The 20935-nt window shown below is 44.1% G+C and overlaps 1 protein-coding gene across 4 annotated transcripts in view; it reads right to left on the bottom strand.

Annotated features, from left to right (window-relative positions):
• LOC310889708 (uncharacterized protein) overlaps positions 1–20421 on the bottom strand; it is a 41064-nt gene extending 20643 nt beyond the window's left edge. For 3 of the 4 annotated variants that reach the window (XM_083817588.1, XM_083817591.1, XM_083817590.1), the window contains exons 1-2: positions 20283–20416; positions 1–48 (exon numbers count right to left, since the gene is read on the bottom strand). In XM_083817588.1, the coding sequence (XP_083673714.1) occupies positions 1–48; positions 20283–20321 (87 nt within the window). In that variant the 5' untranslated portion in view covers positions 20322–20416. Of the gene's footprint in view, positions 49–20282 lie in introns of all 4 variants that reach the window. The other variant, XM_083817589.1, reaches the window with a different exon arrangement.
• Positions 20422–20935: the final 514 nt, after the last annotated feature.

The raw sequence follows: 20935 nt of genomic DNA, 5'->3' as shown, positions 1-20935 counted from the left end.
CCTCACAGCGTGGTATCTCTGATCTCTGTCCTGATTCTGAAGGGAAACCTAAACATATTCAGATAAGGAGCATGAAAGCTGAAATTTGTCACTCTACCAAGATATTAAAAATCAGTCTGAGATGCTTTTTATTTTCCGCATTTTTTTCTTTCTTTTTTTTTTTTTTCTTTTTTTCTGGTGTAAACATCCAACATGCAGGTGTCCATTTAACCTAATCCTTGTTTTAGTCCCATGCACTGGATTCCACCCACAGATTTGTGCTCGTGTTGTGTAATTCCAAGTCCTGATGTATTTATTCAGTGTGGCTGGCTGCCAGTCCCCTAAGAATTACAGCTTGATCATGTTGTGAAGTTTCACTCATCCGGTCTACAGTGCTGACTTTATTTTGTGGCTGGTTGTGAAAGGTCTCACAAGAATTACCATAACTCTGTGAATACTTTGCTAGCTTCATCAAAGTGATGCATCCCTATCACCTGCCAGAGCAGATTCCTGCATTTTCTGCAACAGCCACAAAGTGCTGAGTGCCAGTCGTGCACCTTGCTGGGTCCATATCCTCTGTGCCACCAATTGTAGTGGCTCCCAGAAGGTTACAGGATGAATGCTTGAGTATGATGCTGGTCTCTGCAAAGCTGTGAAATGACTTTGTAACATGTTTTTGTCCAGAGCCCAGAAGAGTAGAGTGAGCTCAAACAGGTAGATGCTTGTGGTTCCTCATATCCCTGTTTGGCACAGCATGGGCAGGGAAAGCCTCAGTCTCACAGATTTCGAAATGTTTACTGCTCTGGGCAAGCTTAGATGACAAAATGCTGATGTTTCAACAAAGTAACCCTTTTCCTATACTAAAATTCCTGCCTGCCAAATGGTGAAATCTGAAATTTTGTCCTTTGTCCTTTCTCTCGAAGAGCGTCAAAATACAAAATATTAAACCCTAGCACCTGTAAAACATATATATATATATTTATTAATCAGTTACTGATATATATATATATATATATGTATGTTTATATATGTGTACTTCTGGGGTAGGTAGGTTTTCCATTATAAAAACTTCCAAGATTATATGGTAATAGAACCAGGCAGAATTCCAAAATTGTTTTTTAGTGAAAAAGAGACACTTTCATCTAAAGAAATATACTCATTGCACATTTTTATCAGTTTTTCACTAATTATTTAAAAATGGTCCCAGAAGTAGCTTTGCTAACACATTAGGAAAGCAGACACCACCTTTAACAATCAGATCGCTCACACAAAATAAAAAAGATTTCTGTCTTAAAGTTCTGTTTCCATCTGGTAACACCTTCTACATGTAAACTTACATACAACTCCTGAATCTTGCATGGGATATAAAATAAGATTCAAATGGTCAGAACTTGATATTTACACAGAAGATTCTTTTATAGCAGTTTTGAGTGGCTAGTTTAATTCATACAGAATTAGCATCAGCATTTTTTCACAATTAACATTTTAAGTAATCACCAGGATGAAAGTGTAATTCCAGTTTGCTTCAAATTCTGAACAATTTTACATATTGCTTGAAGAAATCTTTTCTCAAAGACGTCAGATATTGAAAACTGCACTCTATTAGTACTCATTCTGTTGTTCTGTTTCAGTTTGTGTTTTTGTTTCATTTAGAAAATTTCTGATTTCTGCTTTGCCCTTGGAGAATTCCAACAGACACTTTGGAAGGTTACTTCAGGTATTTCTTATTTTTGAACAGAACTCTACTGTGCAGCGTTTTTTAGAACGACTCCCTTTGTCAGATCATTCTGTCAGAAGCATTAACCAAATGAAATCTATTTTTTTTATTATTAATAAAAATATTCTCCATAGTTCTCACTATCTCCATCTCAGGTGTTCGACTTTTTATTTATTTATTTAATTTTGGTTTTTTAATTCAGATTTTTAACCCTAAAGTGTCTTAATTTTAATAAACGAGTTTTTAAAGACCTGCAACATTTTTTTTTAATTAAGATTTTTCAGAAGGACTATTATGCACTTAAAAAAGACACATGGGAGTACATTTTATACGATAAACGATTTCTGATAACTGCATAATTTGGGATTATTTTAGTGACCTTTTTTTCCTTTCAGTTCTTCCAAAACACACAAAGCAATGTGATCAAATAGTAACGTGAGCAAAACAGTAATGGTGAAATGTTAGCGTACAATAAAAAGGACTTCTGAAGCTCTGGCTCAGTACCCAGGATGTTTTAATTCAAAATAATTACAAAAGTGCTCCCTTAATAACCACATAGTTATGTTATAAATGCCAAAAAAAGACAAAACAAAACTTCATATTTTCTGTGTGGGACAGCATGAGGCTGAGAAGTGCTTGCTGTCAGCTTCTCAAAAATAGTTCCTAAGATTGTTCATAAACAAATGCTAAAGATAAAAATTAACAGATTGCAAGGCTCTCAGCTAAAAGATAAATTTATTTATTATCACCAATGCTTTGGTTATTGTGTATAAATTTATATTACGATTTTTTATTGATAACATGTGCCACTTGGAACTAGACTTAAAATTGCTCCAAATTCTTAAGAAAAAAAATCTAGGAGTCAACAAGAGGGGGAAAAAAAACAAAACTTTTCCAATGCCTAGGAAACTAGCCCCCATGAGGACTGACTAAAGGAGTCCAGAACAACATGCATGAGAACTGCCTTTGGTGAAAGGCAGCAGAAACACCCCACTTCTAGCTGCATGTACAGCTACAACAGCACAGTCTCTTTTTTGTCCTGTGAAGCTGAAGCTATACCAGAACTTCTGTAGGAAAATAATCATGTCCTATAATCACTACAGTGTGGAGGTTGTACTGCTTTAACTGTATCAGGACAGTTGAAATGAAACAGCTTTTTAAAGAAGTGTTTGGACTGTCCTCTTAGTCACATGGTCTGAATTTTTGGGTAGACCTGTGTGGAGCCAGGAGTTGGACTTGATGATCCTTATGAGTCCCTTCCAACTTGGGATATTCTGTGATTCTATGATTCCATGATTCAATGACCAGAATCACCTCATTGTATTACACACTACAGAGCCCATAGAGGAGCACCCGTGATTCATTTCCCACACTCAGCCATGCACTTGATGTGTGCAGCTGACTGGCCTCTGCATTTAGATGTCTGAATGTCCCTCAGCATCTAAGCCACTTCTCTTGCCTGTCAGTCTTACGCCACGCCTGACCACAGGTTATAACCTTGCCTGGTAAAGGCTTGCTCATGCAGCCTGGCATCATTGCAATTGGTGTGCACATTGAACATTGCCTCCAGGATCCTTCAGGAAGACTACTGCTGCCTTAAGAGAATAAACTGTGGCATCAACACCTCCACCACAGCTGATACCTCTAGGGTACCAAGGCTCCACGTGGATTCCCACTCTTCAAATATCACCATATTTGTATTTTACCAGCATAAAAATATGCCATGAATGCAAGGTGACTTCCATGACTGTCTTTGTTATGCAAGCAACTGTTCCAGAATAACAAGGTCTGCCTGCAGAGCACTGCCAAGGCAGTAGAAAAAGACGGAACTGCCTCTTTTGCTCTCAGGGCACAAACACTCACCAGACTTTAATAAAACGTATTGGTTCTCTCTCTCTCTCTCTCTCTCTCTCTCTCTCTCTCTCTCATTCTCTCTTTTTTTTTTTTTTAGCTCCTTCTTCTCTTTTGTCTACAGCTCCTCACTTCCTTCCAAGGACCCCAAAAAACAACTAGGACTTTTTACAGTAGACGTGGAATCCAGCATCTTGCCTTCATTGATCTGGCAATCTGGGCAGGCTGCAGCATGCAAAAACTATTGCAATATGCCACCACCACCAGCCTTCAGGAGTGACAAGGGGCAGTCACTGAATAGGAGGTGATAAAGACAGAGAAGATGGAAAAAACACATCCTCTGGGACTGGGGAGAAGAGGTGCTAAGAGCAAATGACATCATCCACCACATCCATCGGCTCTTCAGAGAAGGATAGAACATCTGTGTGTAATGCATGAAAGAATAGAATAGAATAGAATAGAATAGAATAGAATAGAATAGAATAGAATAGAATAGAATAGAATAGAATAGAATAGAATAGAATAGAACAAGAGCCGAGCTTTTCGCTGCCTGCAGCATGCAGATAGAGCAATGCATGGGAATTAGATGTGTACACAAACATCTTCCTGACATGCAGTGTATTGAGGTGCACTAGCACACTAGCAACTCACTTGCCCTGGGAGACTGACCCACCACCACCTGGTTGGCGTGCCCTCCACAAGCTGAGGGCCGAGGAGAAGCATGCCCTCATTCCAGGGCCACACTGGTACATCCAGCCAGCTGCCACTTGTTTGTGGGGACACACAACACGTGGAGAAATTGCTGTGGTTTCTGAAGTGTCAGACAGGGAATCCAGAGAGATGAGTCCATGTCTGCTGTTGTAACACAAGACCTCTTTTTCTATTGTAATTAATTGTGTAAATGAGTGGCTAAAATCTAGTTTATCAGCAATTCTAAATTTTTAAAATACAACCTAATAAATAAATTAAAAAAAAAATTTCTAGCAATACACTGCTATTGAATTCAGCTGTCATACTTACACCTTTCATTATTTTTTCTAGTTTACAGGACTATAACATTTAGATTGGATTATTCACTTCACTTAATGAATGTCCTGGTTCCAGTTAGGACAGAGTTAATTTTCCCTCATAGTAGCTGGTAGGGTGCTATGTTTTGGATTAGGATGAGAAGAGCGCTGATAACATGCTGATGTTTTAATTGTTGCAGAGCAGTGTTTACACCAGGCCAAGGACTTTTCGGCTTCTCGCTCTGTCCTGCCAGCGAGCAGGCTGGGGGTGCAGCAGGAGCTGGGAGGGGACAGACCCAGGACAGCTGACCCAAACTGGCCAAAGGGGTATTCCATACCATCTGACGTCATGCTAAACAATATATAGGGGTGGCTGGCCGGGGTGGGGGGCCGGCTGCTCGGGGATAGGCTGGGCATCGGTCAGCGGGTGGTGAGCAATTGCATTGTGCATCACTTGTTTTCTTACACATTATTATTATTAATACTATTATCATTATCACTATTATTATTATTATTGTTATTATTATATTCCTGTCTTAATAAACTGTCTTTATCTCAACTCACGGGCTTCACTTTCCCGTTTCTCTCCCCCATCCCAGAGAGGGAGGGGGGAGGGTGAGCGAACGGCTGTGTGGTGTTTAGCTGCCAGCCGGGTTAAACCACAACAGCCCTTTTGGCGCCCAACGTGGAGCACGAAGGGTTGAGATATCGACAGATTTGACCAGAGTGTGTTAAACTAAAATTGGTATAAGTATTGGACCTGCTTAATAGTTGCTAGTCACGATGTTGATTGCCTTAATCTCCAGTCTGCTGTACCTGTATTCCAAATTGAGTTTTATGGTGCGTTACTTTCTGTATGTGCTCCCTCTTGCACTGTTTATCCTTTCCGGGCCCTGGTTTAAGATTGTTATGGTACTGTGCGGTGTAACAATGGCTTATGAAATGATGAAATATCTGGTCACGACTTTAACCTGGTATTTGTACTCAGCACTGTCGTCGACTCTATACTTTGGAACCCGTATCTCGGAAACTATTAGCAATTACACCTATTGCCTGTTTTCGTTAGGGAGCCAATCTGTGAAGGGGACAGGGGAAGACATGTTTCCCTACCTGTTCACTCTCCCTTTCTCCTTCACCACCACCCTCTTATCCCCCGAGCTAGTTATGGTGGTTCTCCGAGATGTTGAATATCCTTGGGATACTCAGACCAGCCTGCTCTTGTTGTTATGTCTCCTGAATGCGCTTCCGGTTTTGTTGAGGGTTAAACAACTACTTAGGAATCTCATCCGGAGATCTGTCTTGAGGCGGGATAGTTGCGAGTGGCAGGGAGTGTGGGAGGATATGGGCAGGTTTCTAGAGCAGTGGTCACCTCCAGTGTTTTGGACATTCACCCCTGAACAACTGCAAAATCCTAAAAAGCTGGCAGAATGCTTGAAAAAAAGGTGTCATGACTCTGGCAGTTCCAAAGTGACACAAACCACTGTAGCGTGCTGGGGTCTGGCTTGTGCCTATCGAGCTGCAATTGATGCTAATAGCAACCTAGCTCCAGCTCCTGCAGCCGCTCCAGTTCCAGCTCCTGCAGCTGCTCCAGCTCCTGCAGCCACTCCAGCTCCAGCCCCTGCAGCCGCTCCAGCTCCAGCTCCCGCAGCCACTCCAGCCCCTGCAGCAGCTCCAGCTCCTGCAGCTGCTCCCACTCCTGTGTCTGGGTCAGAGAAACGAGCTGTAGCAGTGCAAGTTGACCCCGCAGAGGGTATTCCAACCCCTGTGGCAGACCCTGTGTCTGGGTTAGAGAAACGAGCTGTAGCAGTGCAAGTTGCCCCTGTAGACAAGGTGAAAAAATGGTATAGAGGCTCAGGTCGTTTAGAACGCAGACAGTCTTCTGCTAAGGCTGGGCATAGTGAAGACGAGGCTGGGCCATCAAAGGTGCAGGAGACTGAAGATGAGGATGAGGATGTCGAAAAATCAACAGTAACTACCCGGACTCTACACCAGCCATCAAAGGTGCAGGAGACTGAAGATGAGGATGAGGATGTCGAAAAATCAACAGTAACTACCCGGACTCTATACCAGCGTGAGCTACGAGATGTGCGAAAAGATTTTGGTCGCTGTATAGGCGAGCAGCTTGTCACCTGGCTGCTCCGGTGCTGGGACACGGGAGCCAATTATGTGGAATTAGAGGGCAAGGAAGCCAGGCGGCTGGGATCCCTTGCTAGGGACGCATGCATTGACAAAACAATTGGAGATGGAGCACGACCTCGCAGCCTCTGGAGGCGTCTCCTGTCAGCTGTGCAGGAAAGGTATCCCTTCAAGGAAGAACTTGTATGTCTACCAAGCAAATGGACCACCATGGAGAAGGGAATTCAGTACCTGAGGGAATTGGCCGTACGGGAAGTAATTTATAAGGACCTAGACGACGCACAAACATCCGCAGATAAAGATGCAGTCCGGTGTACACTACCCATGTGGCGGAAGTTTGTACAGAGTGCACCATCATCATATGCCAGCTCATTGGCAACACTAGCCTGGAAAGCGGAGGAGAATCCCACAGTGAATGAAGTGATTAAAATACTCCGGCAGTACGAAGGAAATCTCTCCTCTTCCCTAAAGGCCTGTGTCTCAGCTGTGGAGAAACTCTCTGAAGAGGTCCACCAACTTAAAGAGAATTTATCTTCCCCTCCACCTGAACGAATCAGTGTCCACCAGCTAAAAGAGAATGCTTTGGAGAAACTTTCTGAAAAGATCCACCAACTTGAAGAAAGATTATCTTCCCCTTCACCTGAACGAACCAGTGTCCACCAGCTAAAAGAGAATACTTTGGAGAAACTTTCTGAAAAGATCCACCAACTTGAAGAGAGATTATTTTCCTCCCCACCTGTACAAACCAGTGTCTCAGCTATTAGGGGTAAACGTTCATCTGTGCAAGGAAGACAATATGGTGGGCACACACACCGCGCCACCCTGTGGTTTTACCTACGTGACCATGGAGAGGACATGAGAAAATGGGATGGAAAATCTACTGCGACCCTAGAGGCACGGGTACGTGAATTGCAAAAGAAAACAATTGGGAAAAAGGAGTTCTCTGAAAAGTTTGCTGCTCCAACTTCCAGCAGGCAGTCCTTTAAACACAGAAATGAAGATTCTGACCAGGACTAGAGGGGCCCTGCCTCCAGCCAGGGGGAGGAAAGGGACAATCGAGTTTATTGGACTGTGTGGATTCGATGGCCTGGCACGTCAGACGCACAGAAGTATAAGGCTTTGGTAGACACCGGTGCACAATGTACTCTAATGCCATCAAGCTATAAAGGGCCAGAGCCCATCTGTATTTATGGTGTGACAGGGGGATCCCAGCAGTTAACTGTATTGGAGGCTGAAGTAAGTCTAACCGGTAATGAGTGGCAAAAGCACCGTATTGTGACTGGCCCAGATGCTCCGTGCATCCTTGGCATAGACTATCTTAGAAGAGGATATTTCAAGGACCCAAAAGGGTTCCGCTGGGCTTTTGGCATAGCTGCCTTGGAGACAGAGGACATTAAACAGTTGTCTACCTTGCCTGGTCTCTCAGAGGACCCTTCTGTTGTGGGGTTGCTGAGGGTTGAAGAACAGCAAGTGCCGATCGCTACCACAACTGTGCACCGGCGGCAATATCGCACCAACCGAGACTCCCTGAGTCCCATCCATAAGCTAATTCGTCAACTGGAGAGCCAAGGAGTGATCAGCAAGACTCATTCACCTTTTAATAGTCCCATATGGCCAGTGCGAAAGTCTAATGGTGAGTGGAGACTAACAGTGGACTATCGTGGCCTGAACGAAGTCACGCCACCACTGAGTGCTGCAGTGCCGGACATGCTAGAACTCCAGTATGAACTGGAATCAAAGGCAGCCAAGTGGTATGCCACAACTGATATCGCTAATGCATTTTTCTCCATCCCTCTAGCAGCACAGTGCAGGCCACAGTTTGCTTTCACTTGGAGGGGAGTCCAATATACTTGGAATCGGCTGCCCCAGGGGTGGAAACATAGCCCTACCATTTGCCATGGACTGATCCAGTCTGCGCTGGAGCAGGGGGAAGCTCCTGAACAGCTGCAGTACATCGATGACATCATTGTGTGGGGTGACACTGCAGAAGAAGTTTTCGAGAAAGGGAAGAAAATAGTCCAAATCCTTCTGAAGGCCGGTTTTGCCATAAAACAGAATAAAGTTAAAGGACCTGCACGAGAGATCCAGTTTTTAGGAATAAAATGGCAAGATGGACGTCGTCAAATCCCAATGGATGTGATCAACAAAATAACAGCTATGTCTCCACCAACTAGCAAAAAAGAAACACAAACTTTCCTAGGTGTCGTGGGGTTCTGGAGAATGCATATTCCAAATTACAGTCTGATTGTAAACCCGCTCTACCAAGTAACCCGTAAGAAGAATGCTTTTGAATGGGGCCCTGAGCAACGACAAGCCTTTGAACAAATTAAGCAGGAAATAGTTCATGCAGTAGCCCTCGGGCCAGTCCGAACAGGACCAGATGTAAAGAATGTGCTCTACACCGCAGCCGGAGAGAATGGTCCCACCTGGAGCCTCTGGCAGAAAGAACCTGGGGAAACTCGAGGTCGACCCCTGGGGTTTTGGAGTCGGGGATACAGAGGATCTGAAGCCCGCTATACTCCAACTGAAAAGGAGATATTGGCAGCATATGAAGGAGTTCGACCTGCTTCGGAAGTGGTCGGTACTGAAGCGCAGCTCTTCCTGGCACCCCGACTGCCGGTACTAGGCTGGATGTTCAAAGGAAGGGTCCCCTCTACACATCATGCAACTGATGCTACATGGAGCAAGTGGGTTGCACTGATTACTCAGCGGGCTCGAATAGGAAACCCCAGTCGCCCAGGAATCTTGGAGGTGATTATGGACTGGCCAGAAGGCAAATACTTTGGGATATCATCAGAGGAGGAGGTGGTTCGTGCTGAAGAAGCCCCACTGTACAACAAACTACCGGAAAATGAGAAGAAATATGCCTTGTTCACTGACGGGTCCTGTCGTATTGTGGGAAAGCATCGGAGATGGAAAGCTGCTGTATGGAGTCCTACACGACGAGTTGCAGAAGCTGCTGAGGGAGAAGGTGAATCGAGTCAGTTTGCAGAAGTAAAAGCCATTCAGCTGGCTTTAGATATTGCTGAACGAGAAAAGTGGCCAGTTCTCTATCTCTATACTGATTCATGGATGGTAGCAAATGCCCTGTGGGGGTGGTTACAGCAATGGAAGCAAAACAACTGGCAGCGCAGGGGCAAGCCCATCTGGGCTGCGGCATTGTGGCAAGATATTGCTGCCCAGGTAGAGAACCTGGTTGTAAAGGTACGCCATGTAGATGCTCATGTGCCCAAGAATCGGGCTACTGAAGAACATCAAAACAACCAACAGGTGGATCAGGCTGCTAAGATTGAAGTGGCTCAGGTGGACCTGGACTGGCAACATAAAGGTGAATTATTTATAGCCCGATGGGCCCATGACACCTCAGGCCATCAAGGTAGAGATGCAACCTACAGATGGGCTCGTGATCGAGGGGTGGACCTGACCATGGACACTATAGCACAGGTTATTCATGACTGTGAAACATGTGCTGCAATCAAGCAAGCCAAACGGTCAAAACCTCTTTGGTATGGAGGACGATGGCTGAAATATAAATATGGAGAGGCCTGGCAGATTGATTACATCACACTCCCTCAAACCCGCAACGGCAAGCGCCACATACTTACAATGGTGGAAGTAACCACTGGATGGCTGGAAACATATCCTGTGCCCCATGCCACCGCCCGGAACACTATCCTGGGCCTTGAAAAGCAAGTCCTATGGCGACATGGCACCCCAGAGAGAATTGAGTCAGACAACGGGACTCATTTCCGAAACAACCTTATAGACACTTGGGCCAAAGAACATGGTATCGAGTGGGTGTATCACATCCCCTATCACGCACCAGCCTCTGGAAAAGTTGAACGATACAATGGACTGTTGAAGACTACACTGAAAGCAATGGGTGCTGGGACATTCAAAAATTGGGATACACATTTGGCAAAGGCCACCTGGTTAGTCAATACTAGGGGATCTGCCAACCGAGCTGGACCTGCCCAATCAAACCTGTTACGCACTGTAGAAGGGGGTAAAGTTCCTGTAGTGCACGTAAGAAACATGCTGGGTAAAACAGTCTGGGCTACTCCTGCCTCAGGAAAAGGCAAACCCATTCGTGGAATTGCTTTTGCTCAGGGACCTGGATGCACTTGGTGGGTAATGCAAAAGAATGGGGAAGTCCGGTGTGTACCTCAAGGGGATTTGATACTGGGTGAGAATAGCCCATGAGTTGAATTGTAGTATGTTAATTATTATATAATACTGTATGTCATCACTACCATAATTGCTATATATCATAGATGAAAATGGTGATTAATTAGAATGTATTGGACAGAGTGTAACCTGAGCATGACATAAATGGTATGGAATAAGGGGTGGATATCTGTCCTGGTTCCAGTTAGGACAGAGTTAATTTTTCCTCATAGTAGCTGGTAGGGTGCTATGTTTTGGATTAGGATGAGAAGAGCGCTGATAACATGCTGATGTTTTAATTGTTGCAGAGCAGTGTTTACACCAGGCCAAGGACTTTTCGGCTTCTCCCTCTGTCCTGCCAGCGAGCAGGCTGGGGGTGCAGCAGGAGCTGGGAGGGGACAGACCCAGGACAGCTGACCCAAACTGGCCAAAGGGGTATTCCATACCATCTGACGTCATGCTAAACAACATATAGGGGTGGCTGGCCGGGGTGGGGGGCCGGCTGCTCGGGGATAGGCTGGGCATCAGTCAGCGGGTGGTGAGCAATTGCATTGTGCATCACTTGTTTTCTTACACATTATTATTATTAATACTATTATCATTATCACTATTATTATTATTATTGTTATTATTATATTCCTGTCTTAATAAACTGTCTTTATCTCAACTCACGGGCTTCACTTTCCCGTTTCTCTCCCCCATCCCAGAGAGGGAGGGGGGAGGGTGAGCGAACGGCTGTGTGGTGTTTAGCTGCCAGCCGGGTTAAACCACAACAATGAATAAGCATAAATCCTCTTAACTTCCAACTTAAAAACTAACAAAAAACTCTCAAGCCATGGAGTAAAAGATGCTACATTTTTGAGTCTTATCATGCCAAAGCTACTGACATCACTGAAGAGTTGCTTGATTGGTATTAAATCCTGTTTTAAAAAGAAATATGACCAGATAGGTGAGCTGAGCTAACATGCCTTGGTCAGCAAGACAACTCTCTTGGTCATGGCCAGGATTCATAGCAGCTGGCTGGGGAAACAGAGACAAAACCACAGTACTGTTTTGGGTAACCACTGTGGAAGGATAAGGCTACACAGCAACTACCGTGTGGCTGACAAAGGCTAATAGACTAAGACAAATTCTCCCTTCATTGATTCACATATTGTTTCCAAATTGTAGTGTTATCTGGAGTTTTGGTTCTCTTCCCCATGAAGGCATCCAGCCAGTCTGCTTGCTGTGTGATGCTCTTCCACTTCTTTAGGTCACGTTGTCTTTGGTGCTTCTAATGTTTAAGCAGCTGTTCTCTGCTCAAAATGTAGTCCCAAATGCAAGAACAGCAAGGTTTATACTTCTGCTATTGGCCTGTCTTCCACTGGATATGTAGCTTGCTTGCTTTATGGTAAGTTACCTTTTGTCATAGCACTTCTTTTGTCTGCAATATTACTCACAATGATTTTCAGAAGTTCAGTGAATTGAAAAGAAAAACAAACAACAAAAAACAACCCCGAACTCAACCCCCAATCCTGCTCAGTGAAATGAAACCCACGTAGTTCTGATCTTTGATGGAAAGGGAAGACACTGAATTTCAGCTATGGGTTATATGACATTTCTGATTTTACATTGATCTCACAATTTACATAGAAAATATATCAGTAAGACAGCAAGGTGTCTTGGTAAGACACCACTAGGAAAAATATGAAAGACTGAGAAAAAGTGACATAATGACTTGCTGAAAGGTTTTAATTAAGAAGGAAATAACAAAATAGTCCAGGGAGACTCTCCAAATCCTATCCTGAAAAGGAAGATGCAAGGTTTTAGAGTAAATACTCTAAAACATACTCATAACAGTGCCAAAATTTTATTACTAATATCCTATGTAATAAAATTAAATTACCAGAAGACACATTGTTAGAAATAACCTCTTGTAGTGTTGAAATTAATTTGCCTGGCTTATACATTAATCAGAAATCTAGCACTTTTTTTTTTTTAACAAATACTTGCACATTCAAATTTTGTTCCTTTTAATATCCACTACAATCTAACTTTGAGATCTTTTTCTTGAATCACTAGTAAGTTTAATAAGGTATATTACTTTAAGGAAACGAAGTTTCTCACTATGTATCTTGGAGAGAAGGGCAAGAAGAGAAGAGAAGAGAAGAACCAGAAGAGCAAACATTCTGAGGAGTTACTGCAATTACTTTATGTGAATACAATTAGTAAAAGAGATTAAGGGGGGGTGGGGGGGAGAGGGAGAGAGAGGGAGAAATAGCTACACTCTGGCTCACAGAAACCTTTGGACAAGAGTATACATGGTAGTCATATGCAACTTTCCAATTGCTTATCACTCCTTGACTGACCTGAAATTATTATGCTATTATGATTTTTAGCAAAAGTTTGGGCAAATGCATAAAATACTGTTGTTGTTGTTTTTGTTTGTTTGTTTTTTACATTTTTATATATTTATTGTTGATTTTCAGGGTGATTCTAGCTTCTAATTCATTGGATGTCATCTGCATCAGTCAATATGCTGCTAACTCAGAAAGGTTTTTAGAATAGGAGGGAGTGGGAGCAGAGGGGAGTATGTCACTTGCCTTAGCAATTCAATACCAGACTGATGATTTCTGTAGCATTTACATTTGGAATTTTGCTTGAGGAATCATATGACCTTCACCAGGTAAGAAACTCATGAGAGCATGTTGACTTAACATTAATCAATGCACTATAAACTGTTTGCTGTATCAATATTTTCATCAGTTTATTTAGGAACACTAGATAATTTGACTGTATTTTAAGATGCTACTGACTTATTTTGTTTGTTTGTTTGTTTGTTTCCCCTAGAAACCTTGGACTGTTTTGTAAATAGAACCAGACAGATCCACTTTGATATATTAGAAAAATATATATATATATATATTGACTCACAATTCAAAAATGAAGCAAACTTGCACAATTTCTAGTAGTTATTGGTGGGTTTTCTTTCAAGAACTCCACTTGCAAGTCATTTCTATGTTTTTTGATGGAGCAATGAGAAGTTCTTGCAAGCAGTATGCTTTATCTTTGTAGAGGCCGGACGCTTTGTATAAAATTCACAATATGAGCATCTCTTTCTTATTCATTACTACTGTTTTTTTAAGGTGTTGCAAAGCTCTAAAGAAAAGTTGTACATTGGCACCTACATAGGCTCATCTTGATGTTTTGACAGATTCTTTCACAGATATTCTGTCCTCCAAGCCCACCATCTTCATCTGTACATTCAGGGATTGCCTCAGAACAGTGATGTAATTAAAAAATGGCATATGGAGTGAAAATATGAATACGCCATTGTACATACATGCAAAGTGACAGACTAGTCCATGGGAGAGAAGTTCAACAAAGGTTATGAAATCCACAGAAGCCACTTCTGGCTTAGGCAGAACCAGAATTAATTGATAGAAGTTGAGAAAATACTTACGGGACTTATCAGTAACACTTGCCCCATTCTTCCCTGAGCACCTGCTTTTGTCTGCCTTTGTAGACATGCCTGGTATCCATATTTTTCAGAAGCTGCCATAACTACAGCCTGGTTCAAAGGGCCTTGAGAATACCATACAGTGTTTTTTCACAAACCACTGTACTTGCTAGAGGCTACAGACTAAACAGCAACATAGGATGGAAGCTGCAGATTTCTGTTGGAGACAACCAATTGAATCTCTGTTCAAGATTGTTGAACATAGTTCAAAGGTACGCTTCAAGAATATCAGAGGGTAAGGCGCTGTCTTGTCAAAGATATCTGTGAAAAAGCTAGTCCTTACTGTTTCGTATTTTACCCATACATTATGATGAACTGTGAAACTATGTTTACCTCTATAGGTAATCACATGGGTAGCTATGAGTATGCAGGCTTCAAATCAGTTTTTCTTGTTCTTATTAAAGAAAGATGCTACTGACCTATATAATGTTAGCATCAGTGTTTCCAAAATAATACAAGTCTTTGGATATATTTTCAGCATCTCTTAGGTCTGTTTTGGGGACCTTCTCAGTTCCCATTTTATTGGTTCCAAATTATTAAAAAATTAATTCCAAAAAGTCCTACCACTAATTGTATCATCAAGTTTTACACACAAAAGACACACTACTCTCTGGTCAGGGAATCTGGAAAATGAATGTCATCCAGCATAATGTAAAAGTGCCAGTGTCTATGAGTATTGATGCCCACAGAGAGCAGGAATCAAGACAGGGGTAACATATCAAAGGACTATTTGAGTCAGTTGTGACTTTGGAGAACGTGATCTTCCTTTGCTGATTTAGCTGTGCCCAGAATGTATCATTGAAAACAATTCACCTACAAAACAAATTCAGGGGTAAAAATGACCATAAAAGGAGTATGAGACAGAGAAGCTTAATGCAGGAAAAAAAAAAAAAAGAAAAAGAAAAAAGTCAGAAGACAGGCTGTACAGCTTGCTCTGCAGTATCTGTAAATGGGAGATCCTACACAAGGGTAAGTGGAAACAAGCCCACCACCCACGTGCATGGTGCAGCTTTATCCCTGCAGAAGCTGGGTATCACTCCCACGCAGGAGTTTTCGGCTGTCCCCCTGATGCCAGGCTGCCAGGCTGGTGACCAGGAAGGTGTGCAGGACTCAGACAGCACTCCCTGCTTCAGCCTCCTGTCTGACCCTGCCTCGGTAGTGCAGGCTCACGCTCTCACTGCTCAGGCCTGTGCCACTGCTATCGCATTCAGGTCCTGCTAGAGTGATGCTGAGGCCATTTCATCTCCTTTGGAGCGCTGATGGTTGTTTTCAGCCTCCCTTTTCACAAATTGCACTAGCCAACAGTCATAACAGACCAGACAGTTTTCTTGAAACCCTCCCAGATCAGGAGGAGGAGGTCGACGAGGCCTTCTACAAGCAGCTGGTACTAGCCTCACGATCCTGGGCACTGGTTCTCATGGGGGACTTCAATTATCCAGACATCTGTTGGGTAAGCAACTCGGCCAGGCACCGCACAGTCCAAACGGTTCCTACAATGCATTGAAGATAATTTTCTGACGCAGGTGGTGGAGGAGCCGATGAGGCAGGGGGTGCTTCTGGACCTTGTTCTTACCAACAAGGATGGGCTTGTTAGGGATGTGAAGGTTGGGGGCAGCTTGGGACACAGTGACCATGAGATGGTGGAGTTCAAGATGGAACTTGGTGGAAGAAGTAAGGCTAGTAGCAGGATTGCTACCCTGGACTTTTGGAGAGCCAACTTCGACCTCTTCTGGGATCTGCTTGGGGGTATCTCATGGGCTAGATTACTAGAAAGCAAGGGTGCTTGTGAGAGCTGGGCAACACTTAAACAGCACTTCTTCCAAGCTCAGGATTGGTGCATCCCTAAGAGTAGGAAATTGGGGAAGGGGGGCAGGAAACCTGTGTGGATGAGCAAGGAGATCATCAACAAGATCAAAAGGAAGAGGAAGGTCTATGAAATGTGGAAAAAGGATCTGTCCTTTTGGGAGGAGTATAGAAGTGTTGTCAGGGCCTGCAGGGATGTGACGAGGAAGGCTAAAGCCCACCTAGAGATGAGGCTTGCAAAAAAGATAAAGGATAATAATAAGTTTTTTTTTTTTTTTTAAAGTATGTAAACAGTAAAAGGAAGACTAGGGATAATGTGGGTTCTTTGCTGAACGAGGGGGGTGTCCTGGTAACGGGAGACGCCGAGAAGGTGGAGATACTGAATGCTTTCTTTGCTTCAGTCTTTGCTTCAAGGACTCCCCCCTGGGACTCCTCGACCCTGGAGGGAGAAGAAAGGGTCTGGGAAATGGAGGGCTCCCCCCTGGTTGATGAGGGAGTGGTTCGGGAGCGTCTGAATGGGATCAATGCACTCAAATCCATGGGCCCCAATGGGATGCATCCACGTGTGCTAAGGGAGTTGGCAGAGGTGATCGCCGAACCGCTCTCTACCATCTTTGAAAGGTCCTGGAGAACAGGAGAGGTGCCTGAAGACTGGAGGATAGCCAATGTCACTCCGGTCTTCAAGAAGGGCAAGAAGGAGGATCCAGGAAACTACAGGTCAGTCAGTCTCACCTCTGTCCCTGGAAAGGTGTTGGAACAGCTTGTTCTGGATGCCATCTCCAAGCAATTGGAAGAGAAGAATGTTATGAGGAGTAGTCAGCATGGATTCACCAAGGGGAAGTCGTGCTCGACCAATCTCGTTGCCTTCTATGATGGCATCACCAGCTGGGTAGATTGGGGGAGAGCAGTGGATGTCATCTACCTTGACTTTAGCAAGGCTTTTGATACTGTCTCCCACAACATCCTGCTAGCAAGGCTGAGAAAGTGTGGGATAGAGTGGATGGTAAGGTGGGTTGAGAACTGGCTGACTGGCCCAGCTCAGAGGGTGGTGATTGGCGGCACAGAGTCCGGCTGGAGACCTGTGACTAGAGGTGTTCCCCAGGGGTCGGTGCTGGGTCCGGTCTTGTTCTACATCTTCATCGATGACCTTGATGAGGGAATAGTGTCTGCCCTCAGCAAGTAAGCCTATGACACAAAGCTGGGAGGAGTGGCTGACATGCCAGAAGGCTGTGCTGCCATTCAGCAAGACCTGGGCCGGTTGGAGAGATGGGCAGGAAGAAACCAAATGAGGTTTAATAAGAGCAAGTGTAGAGTCCTGCACTTGGGAAGGAACAACCGCACGTATCAGTACAGACTGGGGGATGACCTGCTGGAGAGGAACTCTGAGGAGAAGGACCTGGGGTTCCGGGTGGATGACAGGTTGACCATGAGCCAGCAGTGTGCCCTCATGGCCAAGAGGGCCAATGGGATCCTGGCGTGCATTAAAAGGAGTGTGGCCAGCAGGTCAAGGGAGGTGATCCTCCCCCTCTACTCTGCCCTGGTCAGGCCTCACCTGGAGTACTGTGTCCAGTTCTGGGTTCCCTGGTACAAAAAAGACAGGGATCTCCTGGAAAGAGTCCAGTGGAGGGCCACAAAGATGATACAGGGCCTGAAGCACCTTCCCTATGAAGAAAGGCTGGGAGACCTGGGTCTGTTCAGCCTGGAGAAAAGAAGACTGGGAGGGGATCTTATTAATGTTTATAAATACCTGAATTGTGGGAGCCAGAGGGATTTGGCCAACCTCTTTTCAGTAGTTTGTGGGGACAGGACAAGGGGTAATGGCCACAAAATGGAGCACAGGAAGTTCCGCACCAACATGCGAAAGAACTTCTTCACGGTGAGGGTGATGGAGCACTGGAACAGGCTGCCCAGGGAGGTTGTGGAGTCTCCTTCTCTGGAGATATTCAAGGCCTGTCTGGATGCCTACCTGGGCAGCCTGGCACTTAAAACTGGCACTTTAGCAGAAAGAAAATGAAATTATCTGCTCAGCCAAGGGCAACAGACTGGCATCACAAAACAGTTGTCTCAATCTCTTTTTGAATCTAGTTACAGGATAATCACAAAAACACAGACCTAAAAGGAAGATGTAATTTCAACAAGCAGGAATGTGCCCCTTCAGACTCTCTCTCCAAGCAGTTGAGAGCACAAAGACCATAAAAATGACGAACACTAAACAGCTGTCTGGAAATTTACCCTTGCTCTTCATTTTACTGTGAAGGCCACCACTCCCAGCTTTGCCTGCCTGCTCTGCCTACCTAGCATTGTGAAGTTTGGAGCCAGTCTTGACATGTAGGAGAAGTCAAATTGTGCATAAGAGACCAAGGAGGAGGGACATGGGACGCAGTTTTAGTAGACAAGTAGATCCAGGCAATATCCCTATAAAGCAGTTGAGCGCCCAGTTCATTGGCGCCCATTCTGAAGATTAGAGAGAGGGAATACTGAAATATATCCTTCTCAGTTTATTATTGAGGAGAAATGCAAAAAGGATTAATCAGAAAAATCTGCAACAGACCTGATCACTTTGCATCTAGCAGCCTAAGATCTGAACTCACTCTTTTATCTGTTAAAGAAAGGTCAAGGTAGCATCACAATTCCTCTCCCTAGGAAACACAAGCAAGAGCACACCCAAATTAAGATCATTAAAGCAGGTCACAGTCTCCTAAAGCAGTCAAGATTTTCCCAGAAAAAGTTTTTTTCTTCACTCACAGGCAATCTGAGCAAGAATCTGCCAGTGCTAGCCTCAGTTCAAAGATGTCTGATAGAAATTTTGAAACCCAGTTCAAGTGGCAGCTTTTGTATGAAGGAACCTATGCAGGACTGCGTGCAAGTACACAAGTTGACTCTAAAACTTATCATCAAACATAGTTGGCATTTCAGTGAGATTTTGGGGCATTACCCAGGATATATCAATAAGCAGCAACAGGAAAGAATGGATATTGTGAACACTGCCTCCCAGACATTTCATCCATTATTTTCTCCTAGCTTCTTGGTAGAGTTCAAGTTCAACTTTTAAAATTGCAAGTCAGTATCACTGGTAGTTCAGTCACTTGAAGACAAAAATTGTACACACTTTATATTATCTTAAGTTTGGACATTCTTAAAAGCTCCTAGTCGAATTCTTAGCTTGACCATGGAAAGAAATGTTGAATATTTAAGAAACATTGTTGATGGAAAGTCTTTCCATTCGATACAGATCTCTGTTCATGATCATATTTCAACAGTATGTGACCATTGAATTGTCTGGATTATTTAGCCTAGAAGGAAAGGATGAAAAGGGACAAAAGCTTTCAAGTTACGTGGAATATTATCATGCTTACAATGGTGCTCAGTTTTCAGGATGTCAAATATCCAGAGCTCTTTGCTCCAACAAAAACCTCATGATTGGAAGAACTTTTCGGTGGATACAGATAAGCACTACAACAGCCACCAAGAGAAGCTGAAAATGCTATGGTATAGATGCAAATGCATCACTTTTCCAAGCACTTCTGTTAAAATTGAAGCCTAAATGAGTGCTGCCAGATCTTAATATGGGGGTTTAACTACTTTGTGATAAAACACAAAGGCTCATAAAATTAGCAAATAACACTATTTCCAGATTTTCATGACATACACTTATGCAGCATTTTTCAATGGAGTTTTAAATTTATTTATGTATTTTAATGTTACTATTTTAGTTCTTGAGATCTTAATTTAGCTTTTTACTGTATTTCAGCATGTGTCTTTTTAGCATGTCTTCAAGCTCAGGAAACATTGAAGATTGTGTATGTTTGGAACTAAAGAGCTACCTTAAGTCATGTATTCCTCTCCAGTCTTGTTAGTAAGGGGTTTCTTTTTTTGGAGGTGGTGGAGATCAATAAAAATCTAAACAGAAACTCTACTGTTCTTTTCATGTCTCAAAGAATTACCAGATTTATGGAACAGCTTGAAAAGTCAGTGATGTTTCAAACAACCTCTGCAGGCTTGTCAAAGAAAATACAGCTGTATTATTTTCAAACTGTTGTCTTACTTGTTTGTAAGATCCTAAACCACACAAATAGAATAAAGGAAAAAGTCAATCAGAAAAGGACTTAGGAAGATGACTCACTTTCCCTGGTGACTGGAAAAAGGGAAACATCACTCCCATTTTTAAAAACGGTTGACTTGCCGAGGCGACCAGCTGCGGGGCAGACGCGTGCTGCAGCGGAGCGCGGGATCGGGACAGGCAGGGCTATTTTTCGGGCATCGAGCCTACGTGAGGGAGCCGCCAGGCACCGGCAGCCCTCGTGAGGGAGGCTGACGAGACGTAGGCGGAGCCAGCAGCGTCAGCGACAGCTCCTCCCCCCGGCCGTTCAAAGGCAGCCCTTAGGGAGCGCGGCGAACAGGGCCGGCAAACAGGGAGTGACACGGGGGGAGTGACGCGGCAGTTAACAGGGCCGGCAAACAGGGAGTGACACGGGGGGAGTGACGCGGCAGTTAACAGGGCCGGCAAACAGGGAGTGACACGGGGGGAGTGACGCGGCAGTTAGCGCGGCAGTTAGCGCGGGCAGGAAGGGCGGAGCGCTCACACCCGCCCATAGGGACAACTCCTCCAACGGCACTCTCCCGTCAGCTGGGCTGCGATGGTCTCCACCAGGCACGGTGTTTTCTCTAGGAAGTCAGTACACACCCAGACCGACTGCCCGTCCAAACACGCGGCAGTTCAGGTCTCCGGATGCGGGGAGTGTCTGAGCCTCTTGCTGCCATCGGCGGGAGGCAGAG

The sequence above is a fragment of the Anser anser genome (assembly GCF_964211835.1).
Source record: "Anser anser genome assembly, chromosome: Z".
Taxonomy (NCBI): Eukaryota; Metazoa; Chordata; class Aves; order Anseriformes; family Anatidae; genus Anser; species Anser anser.
This window is presented reverse-complemented; position numbering and strand designations above follow the sequence as displayed.